At 44.2% G+C, this 25,010-nt stretch overlaps 1 protein-coding gene across 3 annotated transcripts in view; it reads left to right on the forward strand.

Annotated features, from left to right (window-relative positions):
* The window catches only part of RNF40 (ring finger protein 40), a 160,538-nt gene extending 149,360 nt beyond the window's left edge, over positions 1 to 11,178 (forward strand). For all 3 annotated transcript variants that reach the window (XM_085618455.1, XM_085618457.1, XM_085618456.1), the window contains exon 20: positions 10,261 to 11,178. In XM_085618455.1, coding sequence (XP_085474581.1) covers positions 10,261 to 10,437 — 177 coding nt within the window. In that variant the 3' untranslated portion in view covers positions 10,438 to 11,178. The remainder of the gene's footprint in view (positions 1 to 10,260) is intronic.
* The last annotated feature ends 13,832 nt before the right edge of the window (positions 11,179 to 25,010 follow it).

Below are 25,010 nucleotides of genomic sequence, written 5' to 3' on the forward strand. Positions count from 1 at the left end.
CAGAGCATCAACTTTTTAAAATGTTTTTTTATTTTATTGAAATTATCGAAGTACATTACATCTGGACAATGTTGCATTAAATGGAGACTGTATTAGAAAACCTGTGTCACGTTGCGTATACAGTCATGGAGAACATAGCCAAGATGGTTTTGCATTTCCCTACCACAGTGCTTAAGAGGGACTTATTATCCGCAGTGAGAAACACTCGCTATCTGCGCAGAACCCATTCCCCACCCTGTGCAGTTCAAGCATATATCATAGGCTTGACAGAACTTGCATAAATGCAGTACACAACATACAAATCCCATATTCAGGGACACAGCTCCTTCGCGGGGGGGGGGGGGGAGGGGGGGTGCGCGCTACCACCAGAAGCTCACTGCATCGCCTCAACACCCTGGGGTTCATCATCCATCATGAGTAAGTAAATATGTTTCGAAGGGGCCCCAAATATCCCCAGCTCGAGAGGCCTCTGGTAGCACATCAGAAAAAAGCTCAAGCTGTTCATTACAATATGTCCTGTCACGTATCCAATGCTTACATTTGGCAGCTTGGCTTCTGCCCCCATCTACTCGCTACTTGTTACTTCACCAGTAAGAGGGCTTGAGATAGTGTGTGAGGGGTATCCGATTCCCCTGTATATCCCAGCAGTGCAATAATAGGGTCAGTCTCTATCCTGTTATCCACTATGTCAGACAGTGTGGACATCACCTCAGTCCAATACGTATAAACAGCTCCACAGGACCAGGTCAGATGAACAAACCTAGCACCTGGACAGCTGCATCTGGCACATCTCTCATTCCAATGCATGTATTAATAAATCATCACTGGAATCAGTGTGGTTTTATTAATATGAGGTGGTTGATACCAAACTGTATCTATTTCAGTGAAGTCACTGTGTAACTGGGGAACTCGTTTTGACCAGTGCCCAGTACATACCTTAAGATGGCTTCCCTGCACACTTGCAATATCTAGCAATAGAACTTAGGGCTCAAAGGCATCATGTAGGGGTGACTTGCATGTATCAGATGCAGTGACTTTGGCATGACACACACGTGTCATGTCGTGTTTTCACTCATGGTTTGCACCATGTCACTCAGCCTGCAGTGACAATCTGTGTTGAATTTGTATGTGGGTGGCATAAGATATGGTGCAGCCCTTAGAGACCCTCTTTAGTACCCATGTGTAGGAAGCTGACTCTGTATATACTATACCAAAGTGAGGTATAGTGTGCACAGAGTCCAGCGGATCCCCAAAGGTCGGCAGAGGTAAAGTTAGATAGCACCGCACTCTCTATTTGTGGTAGTGTGGTCGAGCAGTACGGCAGTATAAGAGGACAGTGTTAAGCATTTGTTGTACACACTCAGTCAGCAAATGAATTCACACACTCAAAGACTGAACTTCAGACCAATTGTTTTGTATCAAAAATATTCTTTTAGGTATTTTATTTCCTAGAACCAAGCAAGCCTGGCAAAGGTAAGTGACAAGTAATTTGCAGTAAATATACAGATTGTAACACAGTTTGGATTGCAATTGTAAATGTACTTTGATTGGATTACAGTAGTGTTACTGATAATGCAATGCTTTTCAGAATACAGTACATATACTTTTAATGGGATTTTCAGTAAGATTACAGGTAAGTTATTTTTGGATTACTTTTCTTACTCAGAGTAGTATACCTGGATACTACTCTGGGACATTTCCTGTAAACAGGTAAGTAAAATCGTTTTTGTAAAACAGCACAATTTTAAAGAATTTCTTTAGGTTTTCAAACTCCACACTTAGAAACTTTTCACAGAAAAACAGTTAATGTTATCCTATGGAGGAAAATAGTGTTATCGGTTTTGAGCTAAGTATTTGGTAGTGGGAGTTGAGGTTCTGGGGTAGACTCAGAAGCCCCCCAGGGTCAAGGATGCACTCTAGTTACACCCTCAACGGCACTAGGGCGGCCGGGCGCAGAGTGCTGAGGCCCAATGTTATCCAAAGGGGGATAGGGGGCCTCCGGTTGGTGGCTGCTGGCGAGCTCAGTTTTCAGTGTAGCCATTATGGTGCTGTGGAGTTCTTAATGACAAGCTTCCAGCACCATATACTATTAATGGCAGCACTGCACTTACAATGTCTAAGAATGGACTTAGACACTGTAGGGATACAGGGCTCATGCACCTGTACCCTCACCACTGGTATAGGGCACCCAGCTAGAGGGGTGACTGATCTATGCCAGGGCAGTGGGTTGTAGGCATGGCACACAGGGATGTGTCTACAAGAGAAATAGTGTGAATGAGGTGCACACCTGCAGTTAAATAGTTTAAACCAATGTGACTCTGATGAAATTGTTTGTCTAATCCTAAAAACTAAGTTTTAATGTGCTACGCAATATTTGCGGGCTGCCTGTCCCACGTATAACTAAATGCAACAAAATCAAGCGAGCATTCACTTGAAAAACCGCGTGCACAAACAATGTAGGTTCTAACAGTCTAATCGAAGTTCAACATTTACCAGGGGCTGACCTGTGGCCAGAGATGCCAATTAGGTTAGTTTTGGGGAAAGAACACAGGCCCTGGTAACCTGATTGGCAGGGACCCAGGGCACACCAAGAAAAAGTGCATCAGTAGTCTGGCAAAAAGTGGGGGGGTTACTGAAACAGAAACCCACTTTCCTACACTATAGGTTTGAGGCATGTGAGCTGTATATCACATGCTTTGCATAGCCTGCCATCTAGTGCTGGGTCCGGATGTTTGCACTTAGTTTTTCTTCGAAGAAGTCACAAGGTAGGTGACTCCTCCTTTTGGTGATAGTGCGCATGGGAATCAACTCCATTGTTAGATTGTTTTCTTCCGCCATCGGTTTCGGATGTGAATTGCTGCGCTCCAGTTCGGCACCGTTTCTCAGGTTCCCTTCCACGCGCAATCAACTACCCTCGATGGTATTATTCCTCGATCGCATTCCCCATTCTCCGTGTATCGTTTTGACTCAAAGACCTTCGATCGGAAAACTTGTGGAGAGCTGTTGGGCCTACCCACGCTGGGCTCACTAGCAGTCAATGGAACGGACTCCTTTAAAGCTCTGTCCTGGGTGTCCGGCTAAGTTTTTGCGCACCAACTTGCAGGAAGTGTGCAACCTCTGCCTATCCCCGAAACACGACGAAAAAGACTGCGACGCGTGCCGATCGTTTCGATCGAAGACGACGCTCCGTGACCGTCGGGCTCCACACCATGAAATGCAACATGAGGGCAGCTCCGGACATCTTTGGTGAAGATTCCGATAGAGAAAAACTACACACTCAAGGAGCCCGAAGAAGCAGAACATATCTCCGTGTCCGAGGCCGACTTCGACGTGGAAGAAGAGGAGCAAGTTACACCAGGTCAGCGTACCGGGAGTACAGAAACCCCCTTGCCCCACCAACACAAGACCAAAAAGGCTCGAGTACTTCCTCTGCCTTCGGGCCAAGGTCAGCACCGAGACAAAGTTTAGGGTGGCCTACCCTCGGGCCCGGTGCCGAAACACAAGGAAAAGCCTTCGGGATTGAGTCGGTCCCATGCCGGTGCCGAGCCGAAACCTTCGGCATCAAAACCGAAGCATGTCTTGGTAACCATTCCACCGTTACAGAAGAGTAAATCTTCGAAGCCGAAACGTTTGACGCCAAAAACGGCAACCAAAGACAAAAAGACTCCACCAAAAGAGCCTCGGTCTGCGACCACCTTCGGAACCAAAATAGAAAGAACCGGTTATACATCCAGACACCGGACATATCCATGCCTAACTACCTGAGAAAAGGAAAATGGACCTGCAGGAGGATTACGACATTCCTCTGAAGAGAAAACATGTGGGTACTAACCCTTCTCCACCTTACATTCTACTTCCTTCACCCACTGATCCAAATTTACTCATCATACCCATAAATTCACCACCATCACTATCACCTGACCCACAGGATGAAGGGGATGGGCATAGGGATGAGGATAGGCGACAGGATACTGACCCATGGGAAGATTATGACACTGACCCAAACACGGATAATGACCCTGATTTATATCCGTCCAGACCCTCACCACCCGACGACAACATAGGATACATTGAGCTACTTAACAGGGCTTCTCATTATCATGGGGTGGAGCTTCATAAGGAGGCTTTAGAAGAGGATTTCTTATTCGAAACCCTAAGTTCCTCTCAAAGAGCTACTCATACACTGCCAATGCTTAAAGGGATGCTTAAGCATACAGATGAGATCTTCAAAGATCATGTGAGGGCAAGAATCATTACACCCAGGGTAGTAAAAAAACATAAACCTGCACCTACTGACCCCACCTACATCAAGGGTCAGCTGCTTCTCTTGTGGTTTCTAACACTCGCAAGAGAGCTAACTCACAGACCACAGGTGAGGCCCCTCCTCCTGATAACGAGTCGAAATTAATTGATGCCTCGGGCAAAAGGGTAGCGTCGCCAGCAGCCAATCATTGGCGCATTGCTAATGCTCAAGCTTTGTTAGCTCGCTATGATAGGGCTCATTATCATGAGTTAGATAAGCTAATGCAATTTCTGCCTGATTAGCATAAATCAAAGGCTAATTACCTTATTCAGGAGGCTAAATTAATCACAAATACGTCCATCAGGTGCACCTTAGACACAGCAGCCCGTGCAGTAAACACCAGCGTACTGCTACGCAGGCATGCTTGGTTGAGAATTTCAGGATTCAAACCTGAGGTGCAACCCTCTATTCTCAACCAACCATTTGACAAGGAACACCTCTTTGGCGCAGCAGTTGATACTTCGCTGGAAAAAATGATAAAAGACACTGAGGTCGCCAAGTCCATGGGGGCTTAACAGTTACCTTCAAATAGGGGATCCTTTTGTTGCTCCTTTTACAGGGGTAGCTCCAAGAATATAGCCACAGAGAATCCCTCCTCCTCTTACAAGGGCAACAGCCAATTGCCCTCATCAAGAGGCTATTTTAGAGGTGGGTTTTGAGGAAACAACAAGCAGTGACTTCCTTCCGCTACCCCCCGATCATTCCACTCATGTTGGAGGACGTCTCTCCCAATTTCTACCTGTCTGGAATACAATCACCTCAGACAAATGGGTTCTACAAATTATCTAATATGGTTACTGCCTGTAACTTACAGACGCTCCCCCAAACATTCTTCCAAGATCACATGCAATGTCACAAGCACATCTCACCCTTCTCAAGCAAAAAGTTCTCTCTTTGTTGGAACAAGGTGCTGTAGAATCAGTCCAGCTGCAATATCAAGGGACCGGTGTATACTCCCTGTAATTCTTAATTCCCCAAAAGGACGGCTCTCTCAGGCCTATACTAGACCTCAGAGAACTAAATCTATACATTTTCAGACCACTTTCATATGGTGACACTCCAACAAGTGCTCCCGCTTCTTCAGCAAGGCAACTTTCTGCCCACTCTGGACTTAAAGGACGCCTATTTCCATATCCCAATACACCCTGCTCACCGCAAATACCTCAGGTTCGTGGTAGCAAGCCACCATTATCAATTCAAGGTACTCCCATTCAGAGTAACTACCGCACCCAGGGTTTTCACCAAATGCCTGGCAGTAGTCGCAGCTCATTTATGATGACAACACATTCACGTCTTCCCATACTTAGACGACTGGCTCATAAAAGCCAGCTCGCAACAAAGCTGTCTACGTCAGACTCACAAAACAGTGCAGTTGCTCCACGATCTTGGATTCACAGTAAATCTGTCCCATCTCCAACCATCCAACACACAAGCGTATTTGGGAGCCACTATAGATACACAAAAGGCTCTGGCCTACCCCAATCCGGCCAGAGTCCGCAATATGCAGACTCTACTCTGTTTCAGCCTTAACACTCATTGCCAGCTTGAGTGTTCATACAGTTACTAGGGATGATGGCGTCTTGTATCCTAATAGTCCCTTACGCAAGACATCAAATGCGTCCCCTGCAGGAATGCTTAGCACATCAGTGGAATTAAGCTCAGGGTCTGTTATCAGATCTAGTGTTGGTGGACGGCCGCACCCATCGCTCTTTGCAGTGATGGAATACACACAACCTTTCAAAAGGGCAGCCCTTCAGCTACCCAGTTCCACAGATGGTGCTAACAGCAGACTCATCGCTCACTGGTTGGGGAGCTCATCTCCAGACGCAAACAATCAGGGCATGTGGAGCTTACAGCAAAAGCAGCTTCACGTAAATCATCTAGAGCTACTAGCGATTTTTCTAGTGCTCAAAGCATTTCAAGTTCATCCAGCAGGCAAAGCTGTCCTGATTCGTACAGACAACATGACAGCAATGTACTACCTACAAAAACGGGGGGGGAGAACACACACTCTCCAGCTGTCACAACTAGCACAGCCCATCTGGAGATGGGCCATACGTCACAAAATGTATCTCCTTGCAGAACACCTTCCAGGATTAAACAATCAGATTGCAGATCTGCTCAGCCGTCAAAGACAACAGGTCCACGAATGGGAACACCACCCTCAAGTTCTCCTCCCATTCTTTTAGGCGTGGGGCTTTCCAGACCTAGATCTGTTTACCACAAACCTAAACGCAAAACGCTCAAGCTTCACATCCACGTATCCACACCCGTTGTACAGAGGCAATGCACTATGGATGAATTGCTCAGGGATATTTGCCTACGCTTTTGCGCCTCTCCCACTCATTCCATGAGTGGTTCGGAAACTCAGACAAGCGTCCCTGACACTAATACTAATTGCTCCCACATGGGCCCGTCAACCATGGTTCACAACCCTGTTGGAGCTCTCAGAAGTTCCTCACCAAAAACTACATCTCACTCCCAATCTCCTTACGCAGAGCCGTGGAGAGATAAGACATCCAGATCCCAGTCATCTCAACCTTGCGATCTGGCACCTAAAGTCTTAGAGTTTGGCTTCCTCAATCTCCCGCCAGACTGCATGAACATCATCAAAGAGGCTAGCCGTCCTACCACAAGAGCCTGCTATGCAGCAAAGTGGAAGGGTTGTGTGATATACTGTAATAACAATGAAATCAACCCGCTGATGCTTCAGTTCAAAACATTATATGCTATTTATTACATCTGCGGCGTTCAAATTTAGCGTAAACATCCACACACTTACATCTTGTTGCATTAGCTGCATACCTCCAGAATAATCAACTTTTGTCTCTCTTCAGAGTGCCGGTCATTAAAGCATTTATGGAGGGATTTAAAAGAGTCATTCCCCCAAGACTTCCACCTGCTCCAGTGTGGAATCTCAACATTGTCTTCACCAGACTAATGGGTCCACCTTTTGAGCCATTGCACAGATGCGAGCTGCAATTTCTCACTTGGAATGTTGCTTTCCTCATAGCTATCATATCACTGAGGAGAGTAGGTGAGCTTCAGGCACTAACCATAGAAGAACCATTTTTACAAGCACACCAAAACAAAGTGGTTCTTTGGACCAACCGTAAATTTCTACCCAATGTCATTTCTGCCTTTCATATCAACTAATCTGTTGAGTTGCCTGTGTTCTTCCCTCAGCCAGATTATATGGCAGAACTTGCTTTACACACCTTAGATGTGAAAAGAGCATTACTCTACTACATAGAAAGGACAAAACCTTTTCGTAAGACAAAACAACTATTTTTCTCTTTTGCTCCACCACATAAAGGCAATCCCATATCAAAATCAGGTATTGCACGGTGGATAGTCAAGTGCATTCAAACATGCTATGCAAAAGCAAAATGAACATTGACAATTCCCCCTAGAGCGTACTCCACACACAAGCTAGGGGCTTCTATGGCATTCTTAGGAAATATACCCATCTGCAAAGCTCCGACATGGTCTACACCTCACACATTCACAAAACACTATTGTGTATATGTTAGCAAGACAGCAAGCTAGTGTGGGCCAAGCAGTTTTACGGACACTATTTCAAACGACTGCAACAGCTACAGGTTAGCCACTGCTTTGGGAGGTAACTGCTATATAGTCTATGCAAAGCATGTGATCTACAGCTCACATGCCACGAACAGAAAATGCTACTTACCCAGTATGCATCTGTTCTTGGCATGTAGAGCTGTAGATTCACATTGCGCCCACCCTTCTCCCCGGGTACCTAGACCTGTTGCAGTGACATCTTACTTACATACATAAATACATGGACATCTCTTTATACTACTCTCACTAACTCTATTAACTACCTCTGCGGGAAAACAATCTAACAATGGAGTTGATGCCCATGCGCACTATCACTGATAGGAGGAGTCACCTACCTTGTGACTGGAAAAGACTTCTTTGAAGAAAAACAGTGCAAATGTCCTGACCCAGCACTAAATGGCAGGCTATGCAAAGCATGTGAATCTACAGCTCTACATCCCAAGAACAGATGCATACTGGGTAAGTAGCATTTTCCTTATAGGGAATTGGTTTCTTACATCGTCCACTATATTGCAAGACCAGTATCTTTGTTGAATATTACACTTACATAATGTGTCCCTCATATATCTGTCGTTGTTCCAAATAATTCTTTGAAGGTATGTAGCTTTCTAGGAAACACAGTATTGGTGAAACCTATTAAATTATATGTGACCGTCTAGGGTCATGATGTAAAGGATTCTGATTCATTCCATTGTTATCCTCTGCTGCTTCGGATAATATTAAGCTGCCACTTGGAGAAATGTAAATAACATAAGCCTTGTCCATTTCAAACTAATTTGATTTCTATTCCACCACACTTAAAGGTGTAAATACTAATTATCTGCTTATACATAAGGGAATTGGTGAGGGGTTATGTGCTCATATGACATGTGACTGTGCATGGAATGCTGATTAAACAGCTATGAAAGTAGCTTCCAAAGCTGCCACTGGGTGCTTCGTTAACACCACATTGAGGCACCCTATGAACTCGGAGGAAAGGAGTCGCCATAAAGGTACCTATCCAGTAAAAATGTCCCCACTACACTCCTGTGGGACCGATCCACCCACTTCTGTTTTTGAAGTTATACATTGCACATGCATTTTGAAATAACTTACTAAAATTAATTTCCTCAGAGAAGAGCATTCTGTAGTCCATCATTACACCAGAGTTGTGATTGTAAAGTACAGTGAAATTGGAGGCTACCTCAGGATATATTGAGTATCTTTATGGTCTGGCTTGACAGCGCAGCTGTCGCCAGACAATTATGTGAGAATCACCAGAAGAGGGGTTTTGGCTCCAACCGCATGAAGTTGTGTGCTTCCACAAAAAAGTGTTTGTCCTCCACACAACTGTGATCATTTTGTTTAAGCAGGGGACCCATGATATTGTAAATCTATTAAAATGTCTTAGTTAACTAGCTATTTTATGATGCTTTTCTATGGCTGCAGCACACATGGGAGGACGGCAGTCATTGGCCTGCATGGAGTTTTATGCCTGTCTGGAGAGTGCAACAGTCAATGCCCTTTTAACCTACACCAATATTATTCTACAGTCAAATCCATTCCTATGCTATCTGCTTGTAATGCTTCAAATTACCATATAACATTCCTTTAAAGCCAGACCTACTGGCATAGCCAACGCTTGCTTCAAAATTGAACCGAGATGGTCCAGACAGTATGGGAGGATTCCAAGTTTGTGTGATTAGTAAAGTTGCTCACTGTAATGAATCATTGATAAAAGTCTGAAACTGCCTAGATTATTTTGCTTAGAATAGAATATACAATAATTTCTTCTGATAAACTGAATTTGTTTATAAATACTTATTGTAGAAAGCTCATCAGGTCTGAATGGATACAAAAGAACTAACCTTATATTCTTCTCACTTCTTCCCTTTTTCTTTATTTCTTTATCATCACCACCTAATCTGGTTCGTCCTTTCTCACGCCAATCCCCTCTATTTTTTCTATCTCATTTTCTTTTTGGTTGTTGCTCCCTTGTATTCTTTCTTATTCTCCTTTACCTCTTCTACGCCTTTTCGCTTACCTTGATCTCCTCCTTTTATTACTGTTTAACCCTTTCACAATGTAATTTCTTCCCGCCCTTGTACTCTTGTTTCTCTGACCCTGGTTTCTCCTCCTGCTTCACCTCTCCCTCCTACCGTTCCTCCCATTTCCCTGTATTCCACTCCCCTCCCATTTTTCTGCCCTTCCCTCCATTTGGCTACATTTCAATCTGCTCTTTTTCTTCATCCCTTCTTGTTGCTTGTATTCCTGCTCTTCCCCTCAATTTTCCTACATCATTCTCTGGATTTCTCCTGGGCTGATCTGCCTTTCCTTTTCCAATCTCTTGCTCCTTTTGCCCTGCTGTGATCTCATTTATCACACTTTCCCAGGCCAAGCTCACATGCCCATGCTGTAATACTCGCAAGAAGGATGCCGTCCTCACCAAGTGCTTCCACGTGTTCTGCTTTGAGTGTGTGAAGACTCGCTATGATACACGCCAGCGCAAGTGCCCTAAGTGCAACGCAGCCTTCGGTGCACACGACTTCCACCGCATCTACATCAGCTGAACCATGCACTGTACATGCAGGCGGGAAGCAGCAGCCAGAAGGGCCTCCATGTCTGCAGCGAGAAGGTCCACCACATCTACAGGCCGAAGAGTCTCCATGTCTGCAGCTAGCACGGCTATCCTCTGTGGGCCTGCAACCAGCAGGGCTCTCCTTCAGGCGTCTCAAGGCTGCAGGGCCCTGCCACAGCTGTTTGGAAGCAGCTGTGCCCTGCACAATGTGATTGCAACCGGAGGGCCATCTTTGACAAGTCAGCAGCCACCCCCCCTGCACTTGCTGCTGTGACTGAGCATCAAAGCTCTGCTTTGTGAAAGACTTGGCAGGACCCATGTTTGACTGAAAGCACTGTGGGGGTAATTGTTTTAAGGACCCATAACGGGCACATCTGTGACTGCCTCTTTTCCTTTTGAAGATTCCTTGGTAGTGGATTTGTTTTATACAGTGGTAGTGATTCAGTTTGTGGATTAATTCCCAAACAGGGGCTTTACCAGTTCCACCAGCCTTCAACAGCGGACCCCATAGCTCCCACTAAGGACTGTTCTCTTGTAATGTATTTTTTGTCTTGGGTAGTGGTGGGTTATGAAGATTCTGGGTCCTTTCCACACACCCTACCCTACCTGTGGATTTCCAGGAGAAAGTGATGGTACAAGAAGCCAGTGCCCTTCCTCTGGGGCTGGGTAGGAGGGTGCTGCTTACGAGTCAATCTGTTTTTCGTAAAAGATAAAGTTGAACAGATTTGATAAAGTTTATGGCTCTCTTGTTTGTTTTCAGACTGTCCTCAGCCACAAAAGCAAGACTGTGATTCACCAAGGTTCTAGTATTTAAATAGAAGATCTATTCGACAGGCAACACGTGTTAAAATACAGGGTCTTTGTGATGGCTTGCGAATCTCTAGGGCAGATAACCGTTTTAAAAAGTCTGGGTTGGGTGAGAAGCTTACCTGTTTCTCCCCAAGCACGCAGTTGATCCTCCGAGTACTTCAGTGGACTGGCATAGTGGCTTTCCCCCAGCCCCATCCAGATGCGTACAAAACAGCAAAATTACATGAAAGGTTTAATTTAAAAACAGATGGCTAAAAATAGGGAGCGCCTTGCCCTGACCGTGTCACTTACTCTCCAAGAGCCCTGTGACTGTGGAGATGGGCAAGACAGATCGCGCATTGAATCCCTGCAGAGATTTTTATGTCAGGAGCTAGATAGTTCTTAGCCTTCTGTGTGTGTCAAACTCCTTAAGCCTTTACTGGTTGGTTTGTGGCAGCTCCCAGTAAACCAGCCTTCCTCCACGTAGAGCCTACTGCTGGGTGATGTGAACTTATTCTTGGCCTCTGAATCACTTCACCGACCAAGGACACACACCTAACGTCATGACCTGGGTAATAATTAATCAATTGGAGAACTCCTTGGACACCATAGAACAGCATTTGTTTGAAAAAGAGCAATGCTGGCTCTACCGGATGGCAACCCAAAAGACAGGATTGAACAACTATATCCCTTGGAATAATATCATGTACACCTCAGATGATCCAAGATAACTGAAAATACCGGTCATAATAAAGGAGCGACATAGTATAGCATTGGCTGACAATGCATTGATTGAAGAGCAACATACATTGCGTGTGCATATAACATACTCTGGCTTATGTATTCAAACACGTAACTAACCAGTGAGAACAAGTACAGAAGACGTAAAAACGATTACATTGGCCGTCAGCGCATTTGGTAAAATAGCAACAAACAATGTGGTAAGAACCAAATAAATGTATTCAGAGACGTGTCCACATAAGGTATGGTCTAGCTGATTTACTCAAACACATAATTAACCAGTGATGACGAATACAGAAAACATTAAAAAGATTAGATCATAGAAAATCGTAACAGCGTAAAATAAATAGATGAAGAGAAAACGATTGAAAATCGAAACGCACTGCTGGTCTCAAAGAACGAGGAACGCGGCGCCGTAGTCTCCTTGACTATAGAGAGTGCAAACATAGTTCCTAGGTGGGACGCGCCCATGTGACAGAGGACGCTCGCAGCGGTATGCGCATCACACGCATACAGGCACTGGGGTCCATCCCGCCGAGCATCGATCACCGAAAAACATCTGCGCAGGAAAACGAACCTAACCACTGTGTAAGGGGAAACCGGACACAGTCCATAGGACAAGGGAGAGTCACCTTGATGAAGTAAGTGGGAAATATGAAAATGGGGGGGAGCCTGATTATAGACACTGAGGAAAGTAACCTTTTAATATAATATCTGTTTTCTCATAAACTACAGTGTGTGACGACAGGGTCCAACCCCTCAGAGTATCCCAGGCAGCGAGAAGCTACCACACTAAAAGTTAGTTTGTCTATAATTATATTCCTAATTTATGAACAGGTCCGTCCTTTACATGCAAGAATAAATCTTTCCGCTGCATGCGCATTATCCAACACACACGCATATGCCCGCGATAAGCGTCAGGCGCGCAACACCCATTGGACTCAAAGAGCTTCAGCCGCGCCCCCCCCCTCCCCCCGTCGTGTGTGGCAGCCCGGGATGAGACTGCTTCCCGGATACACACACAGCCGCACCCGAGCACTTCACAGGTCTTTAAAATACCTATTTGCATGTTAATGAGACCTCGCTGATGTTTCACCCCTTCTAAGAGCCCCTGCAGCTCCACTCTGCATATTGTTTAAAGATTCAGACCCCCCCCCCCCCCCGAAATCAGCTCCACTCTGCCTATTGCTTAAAGATTCAGCCCCCCCCCGAAATCAGCTACACTCTGCCTATTGCTTAAAGATTCAGCACCCCCCCCCCCGAAATCAGCTCCACTCTGCCTATTGCTTAAAGATTCAGCCCCCCCCCCGAAATCAGCTCCACGCTATTGCTTAAAGATTCAGCCCCCCCCCCCGAAATCAGCTCCACTCTGCCTATTGCTTAAAGATACAGCCCCCCCCCGAAATCAGCTCCACTCTGCCTATTGCTTAAAGATTCAGCCCCCCCCCCCTCCCCCGCAATTTGGCTCTAGTTGCGCCTCTGATAAGCGTAGACGACTGCATTTTGTATATCACCACGAAGCACCTAAAACCAATTGCATGACTTAATTAAGATTGTCTCTGTCCAGAACAAAAAAAAGAAGTACGCACTGCAGGCGAGTTGACATCCATGCAAGCAGCGGTGAATAGCGCGGTCAGCTAATTTGAAAAATTGAAAGGGATATTTTTCTAACACGCATGTTAGATTTCAGTTACAGCACTGCATGAATAATTGACAGCCGCAAGTGCTGTGAAATAAAGCTGGCAGCTGTTGAAAGGATTTTGCCAGACACATAAGATACGGTTTTAAAAAATGGATGCATCACCATGTCCTGATTTAGAATGACAAAACAATATCTCTGGGTAATGTCTTTGTGTAGGTCTTGTTTGTTAAGAACATTCACATGTTTAGGTGTATGTGCACATCTTCACTTAGCAATATGTATCACAAAGTCCGAAACTAAATGTAACTGACACATACGTGATAATTGGTCACGGAAAGAAACCAGAAAGAAAGTAACTATACATGGCTCCACTTAGAATCTACCTATATATCAATAATGCCACTTTCTCATAACTCTACTTTTACAGGATGAAACACAAAAAATAACTGTCTTCACAACTCTTGGGTTTGTAACTACACACCACACACCCATTTTTGCATGCCATAGTGCGCATGTTTTTTTCTATTTTTTGCCCTGACGAAAGCCACGCTGACCCTGAGAGGCATGAAATAATGATGGCTGAAACACGTTGACCACACTTAGGATAAGTGGGATCAACTAAATATCCCACATTGATCCACCATTGCTTTTAACATTGACCCAGACTTCCACTATTAAAAATTCACGAATTATGATAGGAAATCTCGAGCCAATTTTAACATAACCTTTCACTAACACACATACAGTCACAGATCACCCAAAAAACTAGCTCCGCTGTTATCCTATGTCGAAGCACACCCTGATTTCATTCACGACCATGGTGGGAACCCAATGATGAAGCATGTGTATGTATGTATGTATGTATGTATGTATATATATATATATATATATATATATATATATATATATATCCTTGTAAAACGGAGTTCCAACTGTGCTCTCAGGTCTAGGAAAAAGACACTACACCATCCAAGTTGCTTCAAGGGGGTTTATTGCTTCATAAACCCAACGTGACGCGTTTCACCCTCACGGGCTTGCTCACACACCGTTATGCTACCGGACCGCCGTATACATACTGGAATTGTATATACATCGACATTGAAAGAGGACTATCGCAAGGGTTATTCGGCGCCATGTAGGAACAGTAAATGTTTGAACAAATGTCAATACTTTGTAGGCGCCATTACATAACAGTAACATAAATAGTATATTTGGCCCAAACAAACTCCTAGATTGTTTATAAACAAACATTAATGGACTGTGACAAGACATGTTTTGTAAATTCAACAAAGACATTCTAATACTCAGGAAAACAACTGATCTCGCTCCAATAGAGAAAAGAGTTTTTCAGCGCCATTTTGGAACAGTAATTCTTTAAATGGATGACAGTACTTAGTATGCGCTGTGAAACACCAGTAACAGCATACAAATGGACACATTGTGGATGATAGATACAAGTGGAAATCACCTCATTTGATGATGGAAAAATGTGTATCTCGCTCCTAGTGAGCATGGGTATCGTCCATTGCAATACTGCGGAATAGTGAAATTAATGTACAATTTACGCATATGTTCGCTGTAATTACATCTTACGCTAAATGGGCAAGAATGTGTGCGCCCGCTATCTGTGTTGCTCAATACTAGTGTACCCTATTCCCCGTTAGCTACCAAGTGTGTTGGTTGAGACAATTAACTCGGTTATTCTACAGGCCCCATGTGTGTTAAAGTGTTGACTTTAACCCTGGTGTCTTAGAACTAACTGGTGTTTAAATGTCACATCCTGTCATGCCTGCCCTTGTGATTTCCTTGCATTGTTTCTATACAGTCCAGATAATTTATGACATTAACTTTCAATTGATATGTAACATGCTGGTCCAAAGGTGCATCCTTAACCAAACTACCAAAAAATTACCAAAAAAAATTCAAAAGTGTCTCATAATAGGATTTAAAATTAAAACAGAGTTGGTCTTATCTGTTCACTGGAGAGCAGCTTGGGAAGAGAAGGGTAGGGATCCTGTGTCGCGGGCCCGAGACATAGTCCCTTCCTTTCTTCCTGTGAAAGAGAAAAACAGGAACATTTGTCATGATTTATAATAGACATAACAAAGACAGGTGAAATACACATTGCATTATTAATTATCTCGTTAGATATGAATCTCCCTCCTTGGTCCCAACCCAGAGGGGATCGTACTGTTCATGAATGAGTATAATGTCCTAAGGACTACTCATACAAGTTAGTCCCCATGCAGGTGTATTGCCATCTCCTCGTCCATGTTATGGCCATTCGGAAATTTAGTCCCCATCCCAATTATATGTCGTGATTCACGTTGTCTTAGTTTAAGAGTACTGTTGCCTCCTCTCTTATTGGGTAGGATTTTTTCTATTGCATAATATGACAGTTTGGTGTAATCTGAAAAATGTTTAGCCTCAAAATGTCGGGCAATGGGATACTGTTGGTCCTTGTTCGTAATTGCCCTCATATGTTCAAGGACCCGCTTCTTCGCCATGTGTGTGGTACTACCTACGTAGCTAAGTTGGCAGGGGCACTCTAGCACGTAGACCACGTTGGTGCTACTGCAAGTGAGGAACTGTTTGATGGGAATCATGCTGTTTGTACTGCTGTTCCAGAACTCCTTGCGTAAGCGGCTGTTGCCGCAAGCCTTGCAGTGTCCACAGGGATAGAAGCCTTGTAAATCAATAGTATTGCTTCTTGCCATGCTTGGTAGGTCACTGTGTACAAGCATGTCTTTTAGGCTACGTCCTTTCCTATAGCTTATTGAGGGATGGGAAGGTATCGTCTTGCCTATAACTGGATCACCTTTAAGGAGCTTCCAATTCTGGGAGATCATTTTTCTAATTTTGTCTGATTGACCGTTGTATGTAAGGATCAGTCTGGTTTCAGTACTCTCATCATTTATGGGTGAATTGGACTCAGGGGAGGATTCAAGGATTGTATCTCTGTCAACCGTTTTAATCCTGTCCATCGCCTTTTTCAGAACCCACATGGGGTATCCTCTTTCTCTAAATCTCTGTGTCATGGTTATTTGTTCTTTTAGGAAACCCTCCTCTGTGCTACAGTTTCTCTTTGCTCGAAGCAGTTCCCCATAGGGGATACTCCATTTGAGTGTGTTGGGGTGACTGCTAAGAGCATGCAGCAGCGTATTGCCTGCTGTAGGTTTACGAAACAAAGAAGTTGTTAATTTGTTGTTCGAGATTTCTACACATGTGTCAAGATATTCTACCCTCACATTGCTTGTAGTATGTGTGAGTGTAAGGTTGTTGTTGTTCTGGTTTAGTCTGTAAATGAAATTATTGGCTTCCTGTTTGTTGCCTTTCCAGATTACAAACAGGTCGTCAATATAGCGTAACCAGAGTATTACTTTGGTAAAATCCAACTGTAGGCTGGGTTCCTTCCTGATGTCCTCCTCCCATGCTCCCATAAAGAGATTGGCAAAGCTCGGCGCAAAGCTTGTCCCCATCGCCGTACCGAGTGATTGTTTGTAGATTACATTATCAAACATAAAAAAATTATTTTTCAGACAGAATTTGATAATTTCAAGTATCATCAGGGTATGTTCTTTGAATCGGATATGCCTGCGTTTGAGAAATCTTTCGCACGATTCTACTCCCTGTTCGTGATTGATGACAGTATAGAGGGAATTGACGTCCATGGTTATCAATAGAAAGTCATCTTCCCATCTGACATTATGGATTTTGGCCAAGAAGTCTTTCGTGTCCTTGACATATGATGGGAGAGATATTACAAATTCCCTGAGGAAATGATCCGCATAGCGCGATAAATTTTCCAAAACACAACCTCTGGAGGAGATGATGGGTCTACCAGGAGGATTGGTTTTGTTTTTATGTATTTTGGGAAGTAGGTACATCACTGGGAGGATAGGGTGATCTTTCTTCAGGTAGCAGAATTCCTCCCATTCGATCAACCCCTTATCCTTCCATTCGCCCAGTTTTTCCCAAATCTGTACAATACTGTTGTTGTAATCTGTGCGATTCGACCTAGAGTAGGTGTTGGTATCACTCAGTTGTCTCGTAGCTTCTGCTACGTACATTTCCCTGGACAGGATGACAATGTTGCCCCCTTTGTCAGCGGGTCGAATAACAATGCTGTCATCTTCGGCTAGCTCTTGTATAGCCCTCCTTTGTGTAAGGGTCAGGTTGTGTTTGAACGTTTGCATTTTCTTGGCCCAATTCTGTTGCCTAAATTCCAGAAGGTTCTGGCTCACCTGTTCCTGGAAAGTATCGATATTATCGTGGCTCATTATTGGTAGAAAAGTAGATTTAGGTTTAAAATCAGAGGTGGCAGATGCATCACATCGTATCTCCATCTCATTTAAAATCTGTTGAGCCTCAATATTAGTATCACCGTCACTGATGTCATTTTGTAGTTCATGCATCGCAACCAACAGGTCAATATCCCCTATCGTCAATTCCTCATCTGTTATATAACTTCCTTTTTGGGATCTAGTTCTGTTTCTCATGGGTTTCAGAGAGTGCCATTTTTTAAGTTTAAGTTTTCTACAGAATTTAAAAATGTCAATTCTGTCATTGACATAATTCATGGGGATTGATGGGCAGAATGAGAGGCCAAAGCACAGAGTTCTTTTGTCTTTGAGATTGATGGCTCTGTTGGAGAGGTTAACAATAGTTAAATTTACCATATTGTCATCCATTATGCGTTGGTCTTGGAGCGTGTCTGTTGTCTTCCCACTGGCTCCGAGTCGTAGTCTTTTCTGTCTCCTCTGGAGGATCCTCTTCCTCCTCTTCCTCTTGGGCCTCTTGTTCTTCCTCTGCCCCTTCCTCTTCTCGTCGGTGTTGCATCTCTCTGCGTCTCCTGATTGGTTTTCAGAGTTTGGCGACTCCGTCTTAGGAGCCGATATTCGTCTAAAAAAGACGTTGGACGTGGAGTAGCTTCCCCTTCCGATGTTGTACCCTCAGATGTAGGTGTCGTATCTGAGCCTTCAGTGTTTGTGTCACTTGAATAAATGGTCTCCTCATCATCGTTGATGACTGGTATTGAGGTCGTCGATGTGTTTTTACTCCTGTTTTTCGTATCTTTCTCATACAGATGGTCGTATTTCCTGCTGTGTGTCAGGATGCGTCCTGACTCATAATCGCCACAGTCTCTGTGGAGTTTCCTTTGTTTTCTGGCTTTTATGTCATCTTCCACCAGTTTGAGTCTTTTTTTCATTTCTTCTAGAAATTTGCAAATTAATTCTTGGTCAGGGTTAGACTCGAGTTCCTCTTTGATGCGTCTAATCTCTGTCTTAATACTGTCTCTATCTGTCCAGGCGTACTTTACCAATATCTTTAACATGTTGGTCGAGCTATTAGCAGAATTCGCCGACCATTCTTCCAACATCTGGGGATTCAAAGAATCGTATGATGGAGTTATGTAGATCCGTAGTCCACGAGGGACCATGCCCTTGTCTATGTAGTCCTGTAATGATGTCGCTTCCCACCACTTCGCGATTTCTTGTTTATGAAGTTTCTCATACTTTCTAAGTTTCTCCAAAACTGTTGGTTCGTTCCTCGTGGTGGTAAGAGCTGGGTTAGACCCTTTCCCAGGTGCTCTTGCAAACAGCGTTTGTGCTGCTGCTCTGCGCTCATCATCTTCTTCCATTTCCAGGAAACTTGAGCTCTCCAGTGAAGCAGCTACTGGTTGAGGTGTGTGTCTATCCGAGACCCCCCTATAAAATATAGGGTTCCCCTTGCCACAATTTATTGTATACAAATGTCGCTATATCTTTATAGGAAAATCCGTGTTAATCCATCATAGAAAACGCGTGAGTCCGTTGTCTGATAAAGCTTTCTTTCTCAGAATGAATTTGACATGCAGTTAAGGTTGAACAGTACTTCCGCGTTCTCGTTTGCCTATATGTTGTTAATTTGCCCACCTCTCGTGGGTGCGCTCCGCACTGGCGTCGTGCGATCAAGTTTCACGCCTGTCGTGCCGGCGGAAAGCAGCTGTTGCGCACATCGATCGTATGCCGGGAACTAAAGGACGTCCGTCCTCTCGTGGCAATCGGCTAATTTAGTCAGCGTGCTGTTTACTAGTGGTTAATGTCTCACTGCGGGATGTAAACAAACGTACTTGCACCAAACTGACAGGCGGTATGTTCCTGCGGGACTCTAACAAATGTTACAGAGATTACCACGCCTACGTGATATCAAACCTCCCGCCTCCGACCCTTTAAACTTACCTCACGGTGTATCCCGTTCCAGAGATAGCGTGAAGTCGGGTCCTTCTCGGGGTATGTCGGAGGGTATCTCAATTGCGGCCGGCCATCGCTCTCCCATCAATATACTTTGAAGATGCACTCCTGTCGGAAAACGTAGCCCTCCGAGGGGTGGCACAGCGCCGGTGGAGTAACCCGGTAAATTTAAATCCTTGTAAAACGGAGTTCCAACTGTGCTCTCAGGTCTAGGAAAAAGACACCACACCATCCAAGTTGCTTCAAGGGGGTTTATTGCTTCATAAACCCAACGTGACGCGTTTCACCCTCACGGGCTTGCTCACACACCGTTATGCTACCGGACCGCCGTATACATACTGGAATTGTATATACATCGACATTGAAAGAGGACTATCGCAAGGGTTATTCGGCGCCATGTAGGAACAGTAAATGTTTGAACAAATGTCAATACTTTGTAGGCGCCATTACATAACAGTAACATAAATAGTATATTTGGCCCAAACAAACTCCTAGATTGTTTATAAACAAACATTAATGGACTGTGACAAGACATGTTTTGTAAATTCAACAAAGACATTCTAATACTCAGGAAAACAACTGATCTCGCTCCAATAGAGAAAAGAGTTTTTCAGCGCCATTTTGGAAATGTGTATCTAGGAGCGAGATACACATTTTTCCATCATCAAATGAGGTGATTTCCACTTGTATCTATCATCCACAATGTGTCCATTTGTATGCTGTTACTGGTGTTTCACAGCGCATACTAAGTACTGTCATCCATTTAAAGAATTACTGTTCCAAAATGGCGCTGAAAAACTCTTTTCTCTATTGGAGCGAGATCAGTTGTTTTCCTGAGTATTAGAATGTCTTTGTTGAATTTACAAAACATGTCTTGTCACAGTCCATTAATGTTTGTTTATAAACAATCTAGGAGTTTGTTTGGGCCAAATATACTATTTATGTTACTGTTATGTAATGGCGCCTACAAAGTATTGACATTTGTTCAAACATTTACTGTTCCTACATGGCGCCGAATAACCCTTGCGATAGTCCTCTTTCAATGTCGATGTATATACAATTCCAGTATGTATACGGCAGTCCGGTAGCATAACGGTGTGTGAGCAAGCCCGTGAGGGTGAAACGCGTCACGTTGGGTTTATGAAGCAATAAACCCCCTTGAAGCAACTTGGATGGTGTGGTGTCTTTTTCCTAGACCTGAGAGCACAGTTGGAACTCCGTTTTACAAGGATTTAAATTTACCGGGTTACTCCACCGGCGCTGTGCCACCCCTCGGAGGGCTACGTTTTCCGACAGGAGTGCATCTTCAAAGTATATTGATGGGAGAGCGATGGCCGGCCGCAATTGAGATACCCTCCGACATAGCCCGAGAAGGACCCGACTTCACGCTATCTCTGGAACGGGATACACCGTGAGGTAAGTTTAAAGGGTCGGAGGCGGGAGGTTTGATATCACGTAGGCGTGGTAATCTCTGTAACATTTGTTAGAGTCCCGCAGGAACATACCGCCTGTCAGTTTGGTGCAAGTACGTTTGTTTACATCCCGCAGTGAGACATTAACCACTAGTAAACAGCACGCTGACTAAATTAGCCGATTGCCACGAGAGGACGGACGTCCTTTAGTTCCCGGCATACGATCGATGTGCGCAACAGCTGCTTTCCGCCGGCACGACAGGCGTGAAACTTGATCGCACGACGCCAGTGCGGAGCGCACCCACGAGAGGTGGGCAAATTAACAACATATAGGCAAACGAGAACGCGGAAGTACTGTTCAACCTTAACTGCATGTCAAATTCATTCTGAGAAAGAAAGCTTTATCAGACAACGGACTCACGAGTTTTCTATGATGGATTAACACGGATTTTCCTATAAAGATATAGCGACATTTGTATACAATAAATTGTGGCAAGGGGAACCCTATATTTTATAGGGGGGTCTCGGATAGACACACACCTCAACCAGTAGCTGCTTCACTGGAGAGCTCAAGTTTCCTGGAAATGGAAGAAGATGATGAGCGCAGAGCAGCAGCACAAACGCTGTTTGCAAGAGCACCTGGGAAAGGGTCTAACCCAGCTCTTACCACCACGAGGAACGAACCAACGGTTTTGGAGAAACTTAGAAAGTATGAGAAACTTCATAAACAAGAAATCGCGAAGTGGTGGGAAGCGACATCATTACAGGACTACATAGACAAGGGCATGGTCCCTCGTGGACTACGGATCTACATAACTCCATCATACGATTCTTTGAATCCCCAGATGTTGGAAGAATGGTCGGCGAATTCTGCTAATAGCTCGACCAACATGTTAAAGATATTGGTAAAGTACGCCTGGACAGATAGAGACAGTATTAAGACAGAGATTAGACGCATCAAAGAGGAACTCGAGTCTAACCCTGACCAAGAATTAATTTGCAAATTTCTAGAAGAAATGAAAAAAAGACTCAAACTGGTGGAAGATGACATAAAAGCCAGAAAACAAAGGAAACTCCACAGAGACTGTGGCGATTATGAGTCAGGACGCATCCTGACACACAGCAGGAAATACGACCATCTGTATGAGAAAGATACGAAAAACAGGAGTAAAAACACATCGACGACCTCAATACCAGTCATCAACGATGATGAGGAGACCATTTATTCAAGTGACACAAACACTGAAGGCTCAGATACGACACCTACATCTGAGGGTACAACATCGGAAGGGGAAGCTACTCCACGTCCAACGTCTTTTTTAGACGAATATCGGCTCCTAAGACGGAGTCGCCAAACTCTGAAAACCAATCAGGAGACGCAGAGAGATGCAACACCGACGAGAAGAGGAAGGGGCAGAGGAAGAACAAGAGGCCCAAGAGGAAGAGGAGGAAGAGGATCCTCCAGAGGAGACAGAAAAGACTACGACTCGGAGCCAGTGGGAAGACAACAGACACGCTCCAAGACCAACGCATAATGGATGACAATATGGTAAATTTAACTATTGTTAACCTCTCCAACAGAGCCATCAATCTCAAAGACAAAAGAACTCTGTGCTTTGGCCTCTCATTCTGCCCATCAATCCCCATGAATTATGTCAATGACAGAATTGACATTTTTAAATTCTGTAGAAAACTTAAACTTAAAAAATGGCACTCTCTGAAACCCATGAGAAACAGAACTAGATCCCAAAAAGGAAGTTATATAACAGATGAGGAATTGACGATAGGGGATATTGACCTGTTGGTTGCGATGCATGAACTACAAAATGACATCAGTGACGGTGATACTAATATTGAGGCTCAACAGATTTTAAATGAGATGGAGATACGATGTGATGCATCTGCCACCTCTGATTTTAAACCTAAATCTACTTTTCTACCAATAATGAGCCACGATAATATCGATACTTTCCAGGAACAGGTGAGCCAGAACCTTCTGGAATTTAGGCAACAGAATTGGGCCAAGAAAATGCAAACGTTCAAACACAACCTGACCCTTACACAAAGGAGGGCTATACAAGAGCTAGCCGAAGATGACAGCATTGTTATTCGACCCGCTGACAAAGGGGGCAACATTGTCATCCTGTCCAGGGAAATGTACGTAGCAGAAGCTACGAGACAACTGAGTGATACCAACACCTACTCTAGGTCGAATCGCACAGATTACAACAACAGTATTGTACAGATTTGGGAAAAACTGGGCGAATGGAAGGATAAGGGGTTGATCGAATGGGAGGAATTCTGCTACCTGAAGAAAGATCACCCTATCCTCCCAGTGATGTACCTACTTCCCAAAATACATAAAAACAAAACCAGTCCTCCTGGTAGACCCATCATCTCCTCCAGAGGTTGTGTTTTGGAAAATTTATCGCGCTATGCGGATCATTTCCTCAGGGAATTTGTAATATCTCTCCCATCATATGTCAAGGACACGAAAGACTTCTTGGCCAAAATCCATAATGTCAGATGGGAAGATGACTTTCTATTGATAACCATGGACGTCAATTCCCTCTATACTGTCATCAATCACGAACAGGGAGTAGAATCGTGCGAAAGATTTCTCAAACGCAGGCATATCCGATTCAAAGAACATACCCTGATGATACTTGAAATTATCAAATTCTGTCTGAAAAATAATTTTTTTATGTTTGATAATGTAATCTACAAACATTCACTCGGTACGGCGATGGGGACAAGCTTTGCGCCGAGCTTTGCCAATCTCTTTATGGGAGCATGGGAGGAGGACATCAGGAAGGAACCCAGCCTACAGTTGGATTTTACCAAAGTAATACTCTGGTTACGCTATATTGACGACCTGTTTGTAATCTGGAAAGGCAACAAACAGGAAGCCAATAATTTCATTTACAGACTAAACCAGAACAACAACAACCTTACACTCACACATACTACAAGCAATGTGAGGGTAGAATATCTTGACACATGTGTAGAAATCTCGAACAACAAATTAACAACTTCTTTGTTTCGTAAACCTACAGCAGGCAATACGCTGCTGCATGCTCTTAGCAGTCACCCCAACACACTCAAATGGAGTATCCCCTATGGGGAACTGCTTCGAGCAAAGAGAAACTGTAGCACAGAGGAGGGTTTCCTAAAAGAACAAATAACCATGACACAGAGATTTAGAGAAAGAGGATACCCCATGTGGGTTCTGAAAAAGGCGATGGACAGGATTAAAACGGTTGACAGAGATACAATCCTTGAATCCTCCCCTGAGTCCAATTCACCCATAAATGATGAGAGTACTGAAACCAGACTGATCCTTACATACAACGGTCAATCAGACAAAATTAGAAAAATGATCTCCCAGAATTGGAAGCTCCTTAAAGGTGATCCAGTTATAGGCAAGACGATACCTTCCCATCCCTCAATAAGCTATAGGAAAGGACGTAGCCTAAAAGACATGCTTGTACACAGTGACCTACCAAGCATGGCAAGAAGCAATACTATTGATTTACAAGGCTTCTATCCCTGTGGACACTGCAAGGCTTGCGGCAACAGCCGCTTACGCAAGGAGTTCTGGAACAGCAGTACAAACAGCATGATTCCCATCAAACAGTTCCTCACTTGCAGTAGCACCAACGTGGTCTACGTGCTAGAGTGCCCCTGCCAACTTAGCTACGTAGGTAGTACCACACACATGGCGAAGAAGCGGGTCCTTGAACATATG

This window comes from Triturus cristatus, chromosome 7 (assembly GCF_964204655.1).
Source record: "Triturus cristatus chromosome 7, aTriCri1.1, whole genome shotgun sequence".
Classification (NCBI taxonomy): domain Eukaryota; kingdom Metazoa; phylum Chordata; class Amphibia; order Caudata; family Salamandridae; genus Triturus; species Triturus cristatus.